The sequence below is a fragment of the Schistocerca serialis genome, unplaced genomic scaffold, assembly GCF_023864345.2.
Source record: "Schistocerca serialis cubense isolate TAMUIC-IGC-003099 unplaced genomic scaffold, iqSchSeri2.2 HiC_scaffold_1466, whole genome shotgun sequence".
In the NCBI taxonomy this organism is placed as follows: domain Eukaryota; kingdom Metazoa; phylum Arthropoda; class Insecta; order Orthoptera; family Acrididae; genus Schistocerca; species Schistocerca serialis.
Window position 1 is genome coordinate 434838 of NW_026047698.1, and position 17719 is coordinate 452556.

Below are 17719 nucleotides of genomic sequence, written 5' to 3' on the forward strand. Positions count from 1 at the left end.
GCTTTCTGGCCAGTGGCTCCTTCTTTAGGTGGGAGGGTTGAAAGGGAAGGAAGAAGGGTGAAGGAAAAGGACTGGAGAGGTCTAGGAAAAGGGGTAGATTTTGGAAAAGTCACCCAGAACCGCAGGTCAGGGGAGACTTACCGTACGAGATGAGAAGGGAAGACTAATTTTTGGGGACTGCATCGGACGAGATTTGAAAACCTAAGAGCTTAAAGGTAGAAGACGAGGTGATATGTACGACAGAGATTACTGCTAAGACATTTATCACAAGTTATAAAGAGTGAGACGCTAAGTGCATTGTACATAACAGAGGTGGGATGGGGCGGTGAAAAATAGATGGGAAAGACAATGAAAGATGCAGGAAACTGAAACGGAGTGAAGCAAAGAGCAGTTAAAGTGATAAAAAGCTGGGTGGCGAGAACGAAGGACATGTTGTAGAGGCAGTTCCCAGCTATGGAGTTCTGGGAAACTGGTGTCTGGGGGAAGAATCCAGATGGTGAAACAGGCGCCGAGGTCACGAATGTCATGCTGTAGACCACGCTCTGCCACAGGATATTGTGAGTTGGCAGTGTATTCCCTCACCCTATACCCATTCATGCTAACTGATAATCTGATGGTAGTCATGCCTATGTAGAAGGCTGAACAGTGTTATAATAGCTGGTATATGACTTGTGTCGTTTCGCAACTGGCTCTCCCTTTGATAGAATATGTTTTCCTAGTTACGGGGCTATTATAGGTGGTGATAGGAGGACACACTCTTATTAACTTGTGATCACTGTTTTAGCAGTAATCTCTGTCTTGCATGTTACCCTGTGTTCTTTAAGCTCTCAGGTTTCCAAATCCTGTCCGATGCAGTCCTCAACAATCAGTCTTTCCTTCTCATCTTGTACGGTAAGACTACCTGACCCGCTGTTCTGGGCGACTTTCCCAAAATCTACCTCTTTTCCTAGACTTCTTCAGTCCTTTTCCTTCACCCTTCTTCTTTCCCCTTCAACCCTTCTGTCTGAAGAAGGTGCCACTGGTTCCAAAAGCCTGCCAATCACAACAGTCTTTCATGTGTGTTCTGCCGCTGCTTCGTGAGTAGATTCTTTTATCTATCCTATTAAATAATTTCATCAATAATTGTTTGTTTTCGTTGTTACAAAACTGACATTTGATGTTAGTTGACTTCGTTTGGCCAGGAACATCCTCTTTGGATGTTCTTCTCTGCTTTTCATGTTCTCTTTAACTTGGCCATTATGAGTTACTTTATTCTCAAGGTAGCAGAATCTTTCAGTTGGTCTAGATCCTCGTCTACAGTTCTGACCTTAAGTTCAACACTGATCCCATTTCTGCTAGACTTTATTCATTTAGTCTTTCTTCGGTTTAGTCTTAATTCATAGAGTGTACACATTAGATTGTTCATTCTATTCAACACTTCCTACAGTTACCTCTCCCTTCCACTGAGAACTGCAATGACATCAGCTATTCCTGTCATTGATAGCCTTTCAACACGAATTTTAATTCCATTTCTGAACCCCTCGTTTATGTCTGTCATTGCTTCTTCGATATACAAATTGAATGGTAGGGGCGATTACATGTATGTCTTCCACCTTTCCTAATCTGAGCAGTTATTGGTCTTCCTATTTTTTCCTCTTGTTTGATGTACATATTGCACGTAACCCTTCTTTTGCTAGGGGTTACACTCATTTTTATGAGAGTTTCGGAAATCCTGCATCATTTTAAATTATCGTACGATTTTTATCTAACTACAAATCCTACGGACGCTTCTAGATTTTCCTTAAGTCTCGCTTTAATCATCAATCGCCAACCCAGAAGTCCTTCTCTGATGCCTTTACCTTTCCTAAAACCAAATTAATCGTAATCTAGCACTTCCTCAATCTACTTTTTCCTCTTATATACATATTCTTGTGAGCAACTTGAGTGTGAGAGCTCTTTAGGTAATTGTGCGGATGTCCTCGCACTTATGTGTCCTTGAACATACAGAACTATGTGAATGATATTTTCGAGAGATACTGATTGTTTATCTGGAGAACCAGTTCGAATAATAATTTGGCTTCCAAATTTCTGAACAATTTTCGAAATTCCTAAGAACTCTTCCACATGCCTTCCACATGATTTGATCGCGAGTCTTCCTGACCCCCGTTTGTTTCTGTGGGCTGGAGAGGTAGGCCCCTCGACGGCCGCTGCTTCCCGTGACGTCTCACGAGGCCCCCTGAGGACAGAGCAGCGTCGACCTGACCGCCACAGGCAGAAGCGACTCCCGCCGCTGAACACCACAGAACGCCCTACACTGTGCTGCTTGTGGTGTGGTGTCAGTGGTAGCCACAGATCTCAACCCAGGTTACATCGGTCTGTCTGTGATGGCTGGTGAACTTCTCCCAACCCGTGGCTATACATTCTGGCAGTCGTTGCCCTACAGCCAGATGCCAGTGTAATGTGTCGGTACGATGCTCTCAAGTCCCTCATGCCGATGATTCGTTTCTTGTTACAAAGTCGTAAAGATGCACGTACCTTGGACTTTCTCTTTTGCGATTTGCGATGAGTAATTCCAATAGCATTAGGAACGCAATAAACATCGTGTACACACATCATTGTCCATCTTTAGCAATGTCTTTTCTGTACTGAAAATAAGCTCGCATAAGGATGAAATGCGAAAAATAATGCAGTATTTTTCTTAAAGACGTCGTATCTGCCATTAACTGTAACATTATTTGTTTTCACGACTACATTTTCAATCCTATGCACTTTATACAGGTATACAGCAATAACCGAAAAGTGAAGTGCAGATGGCATGTATAGAACGCCACTATCCTCCCATACATGAGGCAGTTATATTACAAAAAATGCTAAAAACACCACATCACTTGCATCGGGCCACTGGAGGTGTCAAAATTTACGAATCTTCTGACGTGTGTATATCTCACTGTTGTCTCTGTATGTTGAGCCTCCTAACTCCGACTGTACATCAACTTTAGATGAGCGTAAGGATCATAGCAATGGCATCAGGTAAATTTATTGTTACTGATGTTAACATCACTAACATGAATCTCCTCAAATCACTGTTCATGATGTTTATACGACAACTGAGGCGGTTGGTGGGGAACATATTCACAAGTCGTTTCTTCTTTGCCCTTAGCAGTGATTGTACATGCCACAGTAAACGTTTTATACCAGAGTATCTTAATATCGTGTTTACATTTGTTAACAAAATTTGGCATTCTGTTTACGATACAAGCATTTGGTGTAAAGAAATAAGATAAGACATTTCTTTATTGTGATAGTGCGTAATAGTACATATGGTATCCATCGTCAAAGGCTTACAGTAGCTTGGCTGCTCATAAAAACATGGCAGTAATAATCATATATATATATATATATATATATATATATATATATATATATATATATATATATATATACATGTGTATTCTTTGTACCATATTAACATCACAAAGGCATAAATCGCCTTCACAACAAATTTCGTACATGAATTGATCCACTGGACAAATAAAAAGAAAAAGGAGTACAAAAATGACGTAGAGACATGTGATGAGATATTTCTCACAAATTACAGAACATTATGTGTATCACCATGTAATTGCAAAATGTACTGTTAATATGTAAGGTACTGTACCAGTACAAATGTGGCCATACATTTCCATGGCCCTTAGAACGTTTAGGCCAAGAATGGCTTTTTCAGCTACACTTGCAAAACACATTATTCATTTTTTTACTGAATTATTCAAATATATTACTTATGTTAAAATAAATACACCCTAATTATAAAAACGTGTATGAGTGGACATAATTCATTCTCATTTCCATACATATCATACAACTCACAGGAAACGTCGTAAAGACTACTCATATTATAAAACCAGCATAGACACGATCCTGTGCAAATCGTTACGTCCTATGCTTGTCAGTAAGTCAAAGTCAAATAGCTAAACTATGCATACTCATTTATGTTGCTTTCTATTATTAGCACGTAAAACTGACTGGAATTTATCTCGAGGTCTCTTATTTCTTAAATCTATCTTATTGTTGGGCAAGCCGTGTGGGTGATTTTTGAAATAGTTGTATATTTCCACTTCTTCAGATATTTTGATACTTCTACCCTTAGGTTAATTTTTATTACTGGATCTACGTTAGGTGATGGTACTCCTCTCTCTTTGCTTGATGTGCTCTTTAAATTTGTCGCTGGAATATGAGCTTTGTAACGTCCGGTCAAGGTGTCCATGCTGTAACTCATACGATTACTGACATTGTATATTGATCTAGTTTCAAAAGGTAAATGCTACCTGCTTACACTTTGTGGGGGCAGAAAGCGAAAGCTGTGCTTCTACAGAAGTCTGATCCACTGGCTTGTTCACCAGTCCGTCGTCTCCCGTCTTGTGCAGGACTGCAGGCCCAGGCGGCTGTTTTCCGGGGACGACTCTCCAGCTACTGGCGGGACTCGGTGCAGCTGCTCTCACTCAGTGCGACGCACGCCTCACAGCTGTTGGTTCCCCTCGCATTCGAAAGTATGGTAAGTGGAGTTTTCTTCCTCCTCTTATAAACTGTATTGTACGTACAGGGGGTGAGAAAATGACACACACCACCTGGTCAGTTCTTGGGGAGTGTTTCCCAGTTTACCTTCTTCACACTGTAGCTATCTTTGGCTCTCCAGTTCTAATACTAACCATCTGGAAAAATTCTGAACCAACCTCTACTTCTGTGAGCCTTTTGGGGCCATGATACAAGGAGGCTAAGCTCGAAATGGTTAGAGATCGAAGAAAATCGTCTGTATCTTTCTTTTCTCGTATTTGCTAGCTAATTCTCTTACAGATTCAGATAACTTTGCATCCAATCCTGCTTTACAAGCTGAAGCATGTTATCTTCATATTTAGTGGAGAGTGGTCTAGAGTCTCAGTGTGGCATTTAAAGTCTCCATCAGCATCAACCTGCAGCTGGGGTCCACCAGTTAGCGCGTGTTGCGCCAGCGAGTGGCTTTGTTAAAGGCACTGTGCTGCTACAGTCACAAGCGGAATATCTGGTGAATGCGTCAAGGCCAATGAAAATCTGTGCCAGACTAACCTGAAACCGGATGCTGCTTTCTGAGAGCATTCATCTCAGTCGTTAGCCTTTCTGCACGTGTCTCGTGGCCTAACTCGAACCATTATCGAGTCTGAATTCTCTGTCTGTGATTTATGAACATCACCACCAGTGATGTTCCCACTACCGAGGATAAAAGCTATGTGAACACATACACTGGACTCGCATTTCGTGAGGACGACGGTTCAATCCCGTGTCCGGCCATTCTGATTTAGGGCACGGCCGACTTCCTTCCCCGTCCTTCCCTAATCCGATGACACCGATGACCTCGCTGTCTGGTCTCCTTCCCCAAACAAACCAACCTTAACACACAGAATGGCCACTGTGCATTATGACTGTTTGGATTCTGACAGTAGTGTACATGGAAAGTAAAAGGACGCAGTATGATCTGTGTCTTTGTGTAACTTTTGGTGGCGTATGTAGCAACGTGCCAGTCCCTAAAGTATCGTGTGAGCCTCAATTTCGATCGTTTGAGAAGAGAATTAGGCGATACCTGTTTTAGTGAACTGAAAAGGTTCTGAGTAGATTAAATCTTTTTCCTATAAATATTACGGATGTTTGCTGGATGGTAATTTCAAAGATTGATAGTTGCGGGTTCCGCATTTAAGGATGGTTTCTGCCGACATCGTATCGTGTCCTGTCATTGCATCTTGTTTTCGTTACCATCATCTATGCATTTCACTGCAGGAAAGGCAATTTACCTGATACGTATCCAATATTTTGTAGAGTTAGTACCTCACAGCTTGCGAGAATGTTTAAAGGACGACTTCTTTATTACATTTGCGGTGCAGATACGCTTCGTTGATCATACACTGCACCTGCTTAGGAAAAGTGTAATTGCGAAAAGTTATTCCGTGAAACCAATGTTGTACAGATAGTTTCGATTTAAAGACACACTTTGCTTTCTGAATGAAACTTGAGTCTTCAGACAGCTGCAGCAGTCTTGAGGTATTCGTATTCGAGATAATTCCTCTCGTGGTTCTTCACTACAGCCCTGCAGAGTAGTTCGGCAAAGCGTGCTGTGGCACAGGTAAGGACGCAGCTCACGATTTTGACCCTGTGCCCGTGCTAACTGGGCTCTCACATAATACTGTGCACAAATATGTATGTATGTATGTATGGTCAGAATAGTTCAAATGGCTCTGGGCACTATGGGACTTAACTTCTGAGGTCATCAGTCCCCTAGAACTTAGAACTACTTAAACCTAACTAACCTAAGGACATGACACACATCCATGCCAGAGGCAGGATTCGAACCTGCGACCGTAGCAGTCGCGCGGTTCAAAACTGAAGCGTTTAGAACCGCTCGGCCACACCGGCCGGCATAGTTTAGGTCTAGATGGCAGAAAGCGCAGTGGCGCCATGGCAAGGACGACGGATTCAACGTATTGGAAGGTGCCGATTCAAAAGTGTGCACCACCTTCCAATTCACTGCTCCTGCACAACGATGGAAATTCTGAATTTTATTTTTCGTTTTCTGTACTGCTTATCGACGTACGGGTAAGAGTCGACTGCAGCCACGTGCCACCACTACAGTGATTATGGGTTTGTCCGTACGCCGGGCCCGCTACTGTGTGGACTCGGCCCGTGTCGCTCGCTGGCCTCCCTCGCCCTGTGTTGCTGTGACGCCCACAGCCGGGCTGTCGGAAGCGCGAAGCGGCTCAGAACACAGATGGGATGTTAGCTGCCCGCTGACCGCTAACCGCATGCTCTCACAGCGAGGACGTGACGCACGTCCCGCACACACACACACGTAAACGCGTGCAGTATTCCTGGCGCACATCCGCAAAGCTCTACTTACGCAAATACGAATTGGAGGCGATAAATCGCGATCCCGTCTAGAACCGGTCGGCCATGTATGTATGTATGTAAATTTAAAAAATATTGTATTCGAAAAGGATTTATTTTTCTCTGGCGCCTGCCATCAATATAAAACTGATAAAGGAGGTATTTCATTCAAAAAATATGAAAAAGAAGAACAACTGTATTGTGAAAACAACTGAAAGCTTTTTAATTTCCATTTTTTCTCGTATTTGTTATATACGTAACAGTTTTGTTATTTCGTAATTGATTCATTACAATATACACATTCTTTTGTGAATAAGGTAATTTTTTAATTTCCTGTAGAGACAGTTTACATCCAGGTAAAGGATGATACTGAAATCGTCAGACAACCTGTACTCCACCTCGATCATTTGCAGGTTATTTGCCTTGGCATACCTGCGCACACGTTGGCATGTTCCAGGAAGACAAGCATGTCAACGTTGGTCAAGAATTCGATGCTGGCTTGTGTCTTTCTTAACATGGCATCCCACGAAATCTCATCCCCATGCTACAGAACTTCTCGATGTTGCCGGTCAGATGTACATTGGTGTTCATCATTTTACATGTTCTGATAAATCAGAGATGCCGTCCTCCCATTCATTCACCAAGTGCCCGTTCTTTGCATTCATTATGGAAATGCCTCTTATTTTACTAGAGAGTCCAGATTTCGTTTGGAAAGACCCCTTCTCCATCACAAGCTGAAACTCTACATCATAGAGATAAGTGGCTCCCTTTGCTACGAATATCTTCAGGACGCGTTGGTTCAGCAAATTTCTAAAGAGACGTTAGCATGAAGCGTTGTGAATCCGGGAAGTGGTGTGATCCTCTTTGAAGCGGCATGTATTTGTCATCCTACTACCCAGACTCGTCAAAGTGCTGAACTAGAAAGTGGGCATCATGCTCGCTGAAATTGTGGAAAAGATGGCTGTGTGCTGTGGCAGTTGGTACTTACAGTTACATGGGTTGTCAGCTGCACTCTGGGACTTCCCCGTTACGTGGCCACAGTCTCTACAGGGAGCTTCCTCACCTCTGTCCAGTCACAGTCCCCAGGTATAACGATCAGCTGCCTGCTTGTACAGTGCATCATGCTCCTTCACGTTGGTCATGAGGACGTTTTCACTATAAATGTTATAAACATCCCGTACAAGACTTTCAAGCTCAGTGAGCAGCCATCTCGCACTATTCCCTTGACATAAGATTTTAATTTTAGAGTTATACGTGCTCAGAACTTGATGGCTAGCCACATATCGTATGCATCATTTTGTGGCAGTGATACGGGAGGCAGAGGCACCACGTTCATACTGTACCACTGGAGCTAGGAGGCGCTCTAAATCGACGTAAACGACGAAGGGACAGAAGTGTTGGTGGGAGGCGTTCTTAAACTTCGGGAACCGTTTATCCTTGATAAGCATTTCCACACGTATTGTTTCCTGGCTCTAGCAGTCAATCAGGTGTCTTTCAAGATACATGCTCTTGGTAAACGAGACATCCACAGCAAAAATGTCTTGCACCTTTTCTGTTTTCATTTCAGAGGAACGTAGGTGGGACATGCATTTGATCCAAACGCTGTGTTGCTTATCGCCTTCAGAGATTAGCAGCAGGTCTACACTTTTTGGATCTTTCTCAGCTAATATGGACAAGAAGAGGGGACCACCTAATTTACGCTTGACTTCTTTGTTGATGTGCCACACAGTGTGTTAATGTTTGTCTTCTCCTTATGGCTTTCCAACTTCCGGCCATATACGAGAAATTAGATCGTCAGTCGATATCTGGTGTTTGTTGTGTATCTGTATGCCCTGAATTTTTTGGTTAATTTCTATCGCTAGTGAGAAGCAACCATGGAAATCAATTTAAATTCCTCTCATCATGATTCTGGGCATTAGGACATGCTTTTTTTTAGCAATGTATACTTTTGAACGGAGATGTAACTGAACCCCACAATAAGTTGATCAAAATCTTATGAACATAAATCAAGGCAGAGCATACAGCTGAGTGTCTTACAGGACTCCCTTTCCTGCACCTCAGAAAAGTGACTCAGCATGACCACTCTGGTATCGACTCACCCCATGATGTCACGACAGCTCTCCCCCTAACTTGGACAATGCTCTTCCCCTCAACAACACGCTGAATTCCTAATAATTCTGCACACGAGAAGGAGAAAGAGACGCAGTTGTTAAGTATCTAAGGAAGGAGAAATAAAAATCCGTATTCGTATAATAATAATAAATTCTGAGTACTTACACACAGAACTGTTGTTGTGTTCATTACTGGAATACACTTCCAGCAACTCATCATCAGCAGGCATGTTTGTCATTAAGGGCATATCCAGCATGGGTACTAGAGGAGCTGCATGACGTCGGCAGGGGAATGTGTCTGAAAGAATATGGACAAGCCCAAACGAAAACACAGGTGCAAAAGAACTAGTAGCTGGTGGTCGCGTCCAAACAGCGATAATCGCATTGAGTACAAACTAGAGCATCTCAAAAATAACAAACAAAAAATTTAATACTTTAGAATAAGCGATATCTGCCTCTGAACGATCGAAGTCGTTCCCCAGAGATCATCATCATCGTCGTCATCATTATCAGCTGCTGGGTTCAGATCCCACAGCGAGTAACGCCTGCTCACACCTAGAAAAGAAGAAGTGGAACCCATAAGAATCACTTACACTACTAGCCATTAAAATTGCTACACCAAGAAGAAATGCAGATGATAAACGGGTATTCATTGGACAAATATATTATTCTAGAACTGACAGTGATTACATTTCATGGAATTTCGGTGCGTAGATCCTGAGAAATCAGTACCCAGAACAACCACCTCTGGCTGTAATAACGGCCTTGATACGTCTGGGCATTGAGTCAAACAGAGCTTTGATGGCGTGTACAGGTACAGCTGCCCATGCAGCTTCAACACGATGCCACAGTTCATCAAGAGTAGTGACTGGCGTATTGTGACGAGCCAGTTGCTCGGCCACCATTGACCAGACGAATTCAATTGGTGAGAGATCTGGAGAATGTGCTGGCCAGGGCAGCAGTCGAACATTTTCTGTATCCAGAAAGGCCCGTACAGGGCCTGCAACATGCGGTCACGAATTGGCCTGCTGAAATGTAGGATTTCGCAGGGATCGAATGAAGGTAGAGCCACGGGTCGTAAGACATCTGCAATGTAACGTCGACTGTTCAAAGTGCCGTCATTGCGAACAAGAGATGACCGAGACGTGTAATCAATGGCACCCAATACCATCACGCCGGGTGATACGCCAGTATGGCGATGAAGAATACGCGCTTCCAATGTGCGTTCACCGCGATGTCGTCAAACACGAATGCGACCATCGTGATGCTGTAAACAGAACCTGGATTCATCCGAAAAAATGACGTTTTGCCATTCGTGCACCCAGGTTCGTCTTTGACTACACCATTGCAGGCGCTCCTGTCTGTGATGCAGCGTCAAGGGTAACCGCAACCACGGTGTTCGAGCTGATAGTCCATACTGCTGCAAACGTCATCGAACTGTTCGTGCAGATGATTGTTGTCTTGCGAACGTCCCCATCTGGACATGGCTGCACGATCCATTACAGCCATACGGATAAGATGCCTGTCATCTCGGCCGGCCGCCGTGGCCGTGCGGTTCTGGCGCTGCAGTCCGGAACCGCGGGACTGCTACGGTCGCAGGTTCGAATCCTGCCTCTGGCATGGGTGTGTGTGATGTCCTTAGGTTAGTTAGGTTTAAGTAGTTCTACGTTCTAGGGGACTTATGACCTAAGATGTTGAGTCCCATAGTGCTCAGAGCCATTTATACCATTTGAACCTGTCATCTCGACTGCTAGTGATACGAGGCCGTTGGGATGCAGCACGGCGTTCCGTATTACCCTCCTGAACCCACCGATTCCGTATTCTGCTAACAGTCATTGGATCTCGACCAACGCGAGCAGCAATGGCACGATACGATAAACCGCAATCGTGATAGGCTACAATCCGACCTTTATCAAAGTCGGAAACGTGATGGTACGCATTTCTCCTCCTTACACAAGGCATCATAACATCGCGTCACCAGGCAACGCTGGTCAACTGCTGTTTGCGTATGAGAAATCGGTTGGAAACTTTCCTCGTGTCAGCACGTTGTAGGTGTCGCCACCGGCGCCAACATTGTGTGAATGCTCTGAAAAGCTAATCATTTGCATATCACAGCATCTTCTTCCTGTCGGTTAAATTTCGCGTCTGTAGCACGTAATCTTCGTGGTGTGGCAATTTTAATGGCCAGTAATGTATAAACAAAAACACTATAGAAAATATGTATACTTGCTTTCATCCTCAGCCAAGGTGACCACGATGAGTGACATCACAGCGTCGTCGGTAAACAGTGACAACAGTGCGGCGTCGTCATTGTTGTCCAACGTGCGTGGCCATGACTGCAGTCACCATCGTCGTCACGCATACCGCACGAGCGCTTGACTCCGATATCAGGGCTGGCTGGCAGTCGGAGAGGGAGAAAGACTCGGGTCGCCCTCCGCAGGGCTGTTTACAAACCCCTTCGGCCACGCAGCGTGCGCTGATCAGTAATTCAAGTCGCAGTCCATCACGCTTCTTCTCTCCCCACTAACATTACTTACACATAAAGCATTGCGACACTGCCCAGCGTGTTGGTACAGATTTGAACATGCCTCTCTCAACTTGCTACTACTCTCACTACTTACCAAGCGTGGACGCAAGGCAGCACAAACGGGTTTATTTCTCGTAAGAAGAAGAACTTCCACATATTAAACGAGTGGGTTTGTGCTGTGACAGAAACGCACGAAATGGAATATGCTGGCTGCAAGTAGCTGCTGATCGGCTACTTTTGAGCGACACATTGCAGAAACTTGGGAAATCATCTCGACAGTTCTCCAAAAAGAGTGTAGATGTCACCTGCTAAATAAACGTAGCTGACAAAAGAACTGTAAAAAATGAGCTCGGGAGTATCTAAATAAATACAAAAATTTTATTAAGAAAATAATATTTGCACATATCTGCAACACAAGTAAATCCGTTTTTCTCTCCACCACCATACACTTGCCTAAGGTGTCTGACTGACATACAGTTGAGTGATTCCAAATTCAGGATGGCAGCGTTCTTGAAAATTTCCCATATTCATACCACCACCTCACGACCTTTGACTGCATGACGCTCTCTCTGTGATCACAGTTTCGGAGTGATGTCAGCATATCCTCACAGGTCATTCCTGTATCGTGGCTGCTACTGCGATAGTGGAAGCGAGTCAATCACGCTACTGTCTTCCAAGACATGCAACACTTCGTTGTTCTGAGCAGCTCGGCAGAAGTGACAACTGTGTAGAAACTTGTCGAAACACTGACTGAGTCGATGTGTGTGACAACAGCTACATCTTTAATCATCTTTAAACATGAAGCGGCCGCACTCGTCGTGGAGGCCTCGCCCGTGAGCAACAATGTTGTACCAGGAGGCGGGCAGCTTGGACCCTGGCAAGCAGGTCTTCAGCTGTATCTACAGGTGTTTCGTACACCTACATCTAGGCATCACCTCAGAGAATGAAGTCGAGCGTTGTAAGATCCAGCGATCGCAATGGCCATCAGAGAGGACCCCCCCCCCCCCCCCTTTCCAGCCCTACAATGAGTGTGAGTATTCTTCAGGTGCTTGGTGCTTGCAGACATTAACATCAAAGTGGAATGATCTTGGATAATGTCCTAAAATACCTTGACTGAGAATCTTTGCTGTTGGCCTCCGATATGGGTGGCGTGGGTGTTGTCCTCATTCTAGATCTGCCTGTTTGGCTTTTGAAAACAACATCACGGATGAATGAGGCCTCATCCACAAACAATACAAACTGTATGAAGTTGGACAGTACAGCGCAGTGAACGATACTGGATTGACACAAGCAGACATAGGGCTCAAAATCCGTTTGTCGCAGTGCTTGCACATTTCATCTTTGATTACTCATTGTGCACTGTACACAGCAACACACCTCACCATGAACACGACACAAGCTATCTGATGCAATGGACAGCTGACAGCAGGGGCAGTGGTGTGCTTGCGGCACAGGTTAATGCGCCACTGCGATGCTTGAGTGCTACGAGCCTAGTTGTGCACAGTAGGTCCGTTTGGTGGTCAGGTGTCTGTCTACACTGTTTATCAGCTGCTACTGTTCGAGTGCACAACGGACACCCGAGATCTTTGCCAGAGTGTGAAGAACATCAGGCATCATTGCAATACATGCATTCAGACTGACAGTCGTTGCTTTGAAGAATTACTATGAGCTACATTGTTGTTCGGTGGTGTATGCTGTGTATGTCCTTAACACAATAAATATGCACTTTCGAGTATTGGTTCCCTATCTCAATTTAATTTATTGTGCAATCACTGTCACCTGTTTCAGTGTGACCCAAAAGGATTGGGGACCCCACGTACAGAGAACAAGAGCAGTTCTGTCCCACTTCCCTCAGACTCTCCCGACGGCACCCATGTCTGTGGTGAGCACTCACCTTCCAGAACAACATACTGGGTGATGCTAGGGTAGATACAAGAAAGGAAAACAGAATGGGCAAGTGCGAGAGGGACTCACGCACTAAGGGTTCTGTACAAACTCTACATCCTGGGAATCAAGATTCCCAATAATTTTTGCCTGTTATCGACACTTTGTAACTTTACTAGCAAGATTCTGGTCCCAGGAACACCAAGATCGGTTCAGATATTCTACGTTATTTCCTCAGCCCAGCCCAAACAAACAAGAACAAGAAAGCAGAGGACTTTAGTTTATGTATGTAGGGAGAGAAGATTTAATAACACATTTCTGTTTACGTACTAAATCATGAATACAACATACAATTTATTTTTGGATGCAGTAATGTTCGTATGTTATACTTTCAACAGGTGATGAATACAATGTATGTACAAATTGAAAACGACATTTTTATGCGATATAATTACAAGTTAACAAGTTTCAGATTTTTTGCTTTACTTGTACCGGAAAACTTAGTTGTTGCCAAATCTCATGATTCCAGGTCAACGTAGGGCACCCTATAGGTTTCGACGAGTGAGTTTTCGATTATCAAAACACGAGACATAAACGGCCGTCCGTATCTGATGACTGGAGTCAGTTATAAGCTTACAGCTTTTACGCCGCCAAGGGTCGATATACCTTTGTATGTGACATAATTTGAGCATGATACCCAGAACTGATCCAGAGAAAAAGATTCCCAACAGATGGACAGACAAATAGACTGATAAAAAATAATACGAAAAGTATTTTATAGAGTTATATAGTTACCAATTATGGATTTTATGATTTTTTCCTTTATTTGCACGGTGAAATCTGGCTTCTTCCAAAATATCATGATTCTAAATCAACAGGGAGCACCTTATAGATTTTTGTGAGTGATTTTTCGTGTATGAAAATGTGTAATTAAATGGCCATATCTTTACTGCGTTGACTTAGAAACCTACAATTTGTACAACGCCAAAGGAGCATAGACCTTAATATGTGACATAAATGCGAACTTCGTACCCGAAAATGGTCCAGAAAAAATGATCTTAACACTAGGGCAGTCAATACATTCCTTCAAATCTGCAATATTCGAGACATGTTCAGATACAGACGACATCGTGTTAGATGACGAGCATCAAACGCAAATTTTTGGCAAAAGCGATCAGCCAGGCAACAGACAAACGCTACAAAATTTTGAGTCAAACTGACATTTCGTGTGTGCACAATTAACTCAGATAATGTTTCAGATATGGAGCGGCTGATGTCTATCATTGCGTTTGTAGACGGTCATAACATGTGTTCAGGTTTCTCACAGCGTTGGTAACGAGTAGGATTTTGACGGATTTGTCAACAGTCTGGCTATTCTATTTTCGAAAATCGTTCAAAAGTTTGAATAGAATCTCGTCAGAGCTCCAGCCACGCCATGCGGCTTTACACGTAGGAACTCGACGCTGCTGGCAGCTCCAGAGCATTTCAGTTGGATACATCGTCACGGAAGTATACACTCATACATTCAGACGTCAGTAATTTCAACTACCAAGAAATATCTGCACCTCTCTTATCGGATGTCACAGTTTGAGAAATGTACTTATTTAATAAAACCCCACTAGGCATCTGCTGTGCATTAATGTTTTTATGCCTGTACAAAACTGAATGTACTACACTCATGCGCTGGCAGTAATTTCAGTGTCATGTAATAGTGCTACGTGTTACTGTATATTAAGACAGGCTGCTGCTTGTGGATGTTACGAAAGTAATTTGAACTATTTTCTGTGTGTCTCAGGGTAACCACGCAAGTGATCAGCAACTCCACGGTTGGATTAAGGACATGGAACGTGTGAAAGACATGCTGCGCACGAAATTAACCGGATGGGTACATGACATGCAATTAGCCGGCAAACAGGTGGAGCACTACGAGGTGGAAGAAGACAAGGACCACCCAGGCCACTTGATACTCAGGTATAGACCAGTGTACACTCAAATGTCTGTCGTACTCACTATGGTTATTTGGAGTTTATCTCATTTTTATCCATGGAAGTATTCATTAAAGTTATAGAAAACACAGGGATCATTTAATTCAGAATGGAGTAAAGAACTAGCACTAATAGACAGTAGTGAAGGACATGGTTACAGAAACTCGTGATTTACAAAGTTTTTTGACTCCGCTAAGCCTTCGATTTTTTGATTCGTATTGTGTCTTAAAATGTGCCACGTATTACGTAACAGACCAGCGGAGAAAACTGACACAAAAAACGATGCTACTGCATTTACTAGAGAAAGCATTGATCGTTACAGACACTTCCGAAGTTTTCATAATTTGTGGAAACAATGATGTGGAACCTGACACGAAAAGTGAGCGTGTTCTCGTCTTATTCGGGACAAAAAAAAAAAACACTTCGGGAGAAATTACGGTAATACCGTCTAGTTGCGACTCTAGTCCAGATAATGGCATCCAGTCGGTGAGGGAAAGAGGCCACAAGTCATGTTCATCTCAATACATGGAGGAAAAATCTAAGCAGCGATGAGGGAAGATGGGAAGACGTCAGCAGAGGGCAGGAAGCGGATAGCCATCGTTCTTATATTTTGTCCTGTGGTTGGTGTGTTTAAATCAGTCCGTAGTATAGAGCGTAAATAGTGGAGGTTGTGAGCGGGAGGAAAGCGGAATAGTGTCTCGAGTGTTTGACATATGGGGCCGTGGAATGGAGTATTGTAGGAGATATGTTGGCACTATGGAGGGTGACCAGGTGGCCTCCTATGTGGGAATGGGCAAGCTCCCAGCAGGCACCCCAGGTCTTGTGGCGGTGTTGTTGGACTCTTTCAGGTGGCTTATTGTGGGATAGCTATGGAAGTGGAGAACATGGATTAGGATGGACAATTAGACTCAGTCGTGATTGCTATCAATAGGATGAAAGACTTCTGCAGTTATATCTGAAGATGTCGGTAGGGGAGCTACTTTGGGATGAGTGTGTCTGGGAAATGGACTAGGTCTTTTGAAACGAAGGTGATCATCCGACATCTACAGTTAAGTTCATCATGGGAACTGATGTGGGTAAACAGCTGTGGAGAGGCAGTGGTCAGTGTGAGGAACGAAATTACGTGCTATAGGATTTCTCGGACAGAGACAGGCAGTAGGACAGATCACGGCCAGGGTGGTAAAATACACACTCAGGGTAAAGTATTATGCAGGATGATTGAACATGATTTGTAGCCAACTGGAGCTGTTTTCGAGGAACGGTATTGTTACTCCACAACGTTTATTGTTTGGGGATTTTTGGTTTGCTACTCCACATCTGTCATCAGAACTGTGAGTGGGTTACTGATTCACTGTGTACGGACACATGCAGATAGTGTGACGGGATAAAACCATCGATATTGTGTCAGGCAGTGGGAATGAAGGTAACAGTGATTGGGAAGGTGAACTGAAAATCGGAGATGGGTAGATTTGAAGACAGGGGTGCACTACACAAAGGAAGCAGCTGATCGGATAGCAGAGTACTTGTGGAGTGCACGTGGGGGGTTTCAGGCTGGCCAGTAGTTTGAGGTACTCTCATGAACACTCGCCAGTTGGTACACATGTAGGGAAATCAGATAGCTTTCAGAGTAAAATCAGTTCGACTCTGAAACTTTTATCAGTCAACTGTCGAAGTATTTGTAACATAGTTCCCAAATTTGCTCTCCTCCATGAACGCTCTCAGCCTCAAATTATTCTTGAATTGAGAGCTGGCTAAGACCCAAAGTAAAAAAACTCTGAGATATTTAGCGAGTCTTGGAATGTTTATCGGAAAGACATTCGACGCCGTAGGAGGGGAAGTGTTCATTGCAGTTGACAAAAAATATTCTCTTTACTGAGGTTGCATTTGAGTGCAATAGTGAAGTTACGTGGTCGCACATAACAGGACTAGGTGAAACCATATCAGTTGTTGGATGTTTTTACCACCCACCCGACTCCGCTGGGACAGATGTGGAGCCATTCGAAGAAGGTAAATAGTCAGCATTGCATTAATATCCAGATCACGGGACACTAGCTGGTGGTGACCTTAACCTACCGAGTATAGGCTGGGACGTCTATGGATTCACTGCAGGTCGTGCTCACAGAGAGTCTTGTGAAGGACTTTGGAACACATTTTCCGAAAACTGTGTTGAGCAGCTATTTCGGCAGCCAGCACAAACAGGCAGGACCTTATCGATGGCGTCAGCATAGAGATGGGGATTAGTGGTGGTGATTTCATCATAGCGACTATGGTTACGAAAGTCAGTAAATCAGTCAAGAACGCTAGGAGAGTTGATATGCAGTTGTCAG

At 43.8% G+C, this 17719-nt stretch overlaps 1 protein-coding gene across 1 annotated transcript in view; it reads left to right on the forward strand.

The window, feature by feature from the left end:
* Positions 1-17719, forward strand: part of LOC126443350 (uncharacterized) — a 78649-nt gene that overhangs the window by 41401 nt on the left and 19529 nt on the right. The window contains exons 4-5 of the mRNA XM_050090944.1: positions 4404-4531; positions 15203-15378. Coding sequence (XP_049946901.1) covers positions 4404-4531; positions 15203-15378 — 304 coding nt within the window. The remainder of the gene's footprint in view (positions 1-4403; positions 4532-15202; positions 15379-17719) is intronic.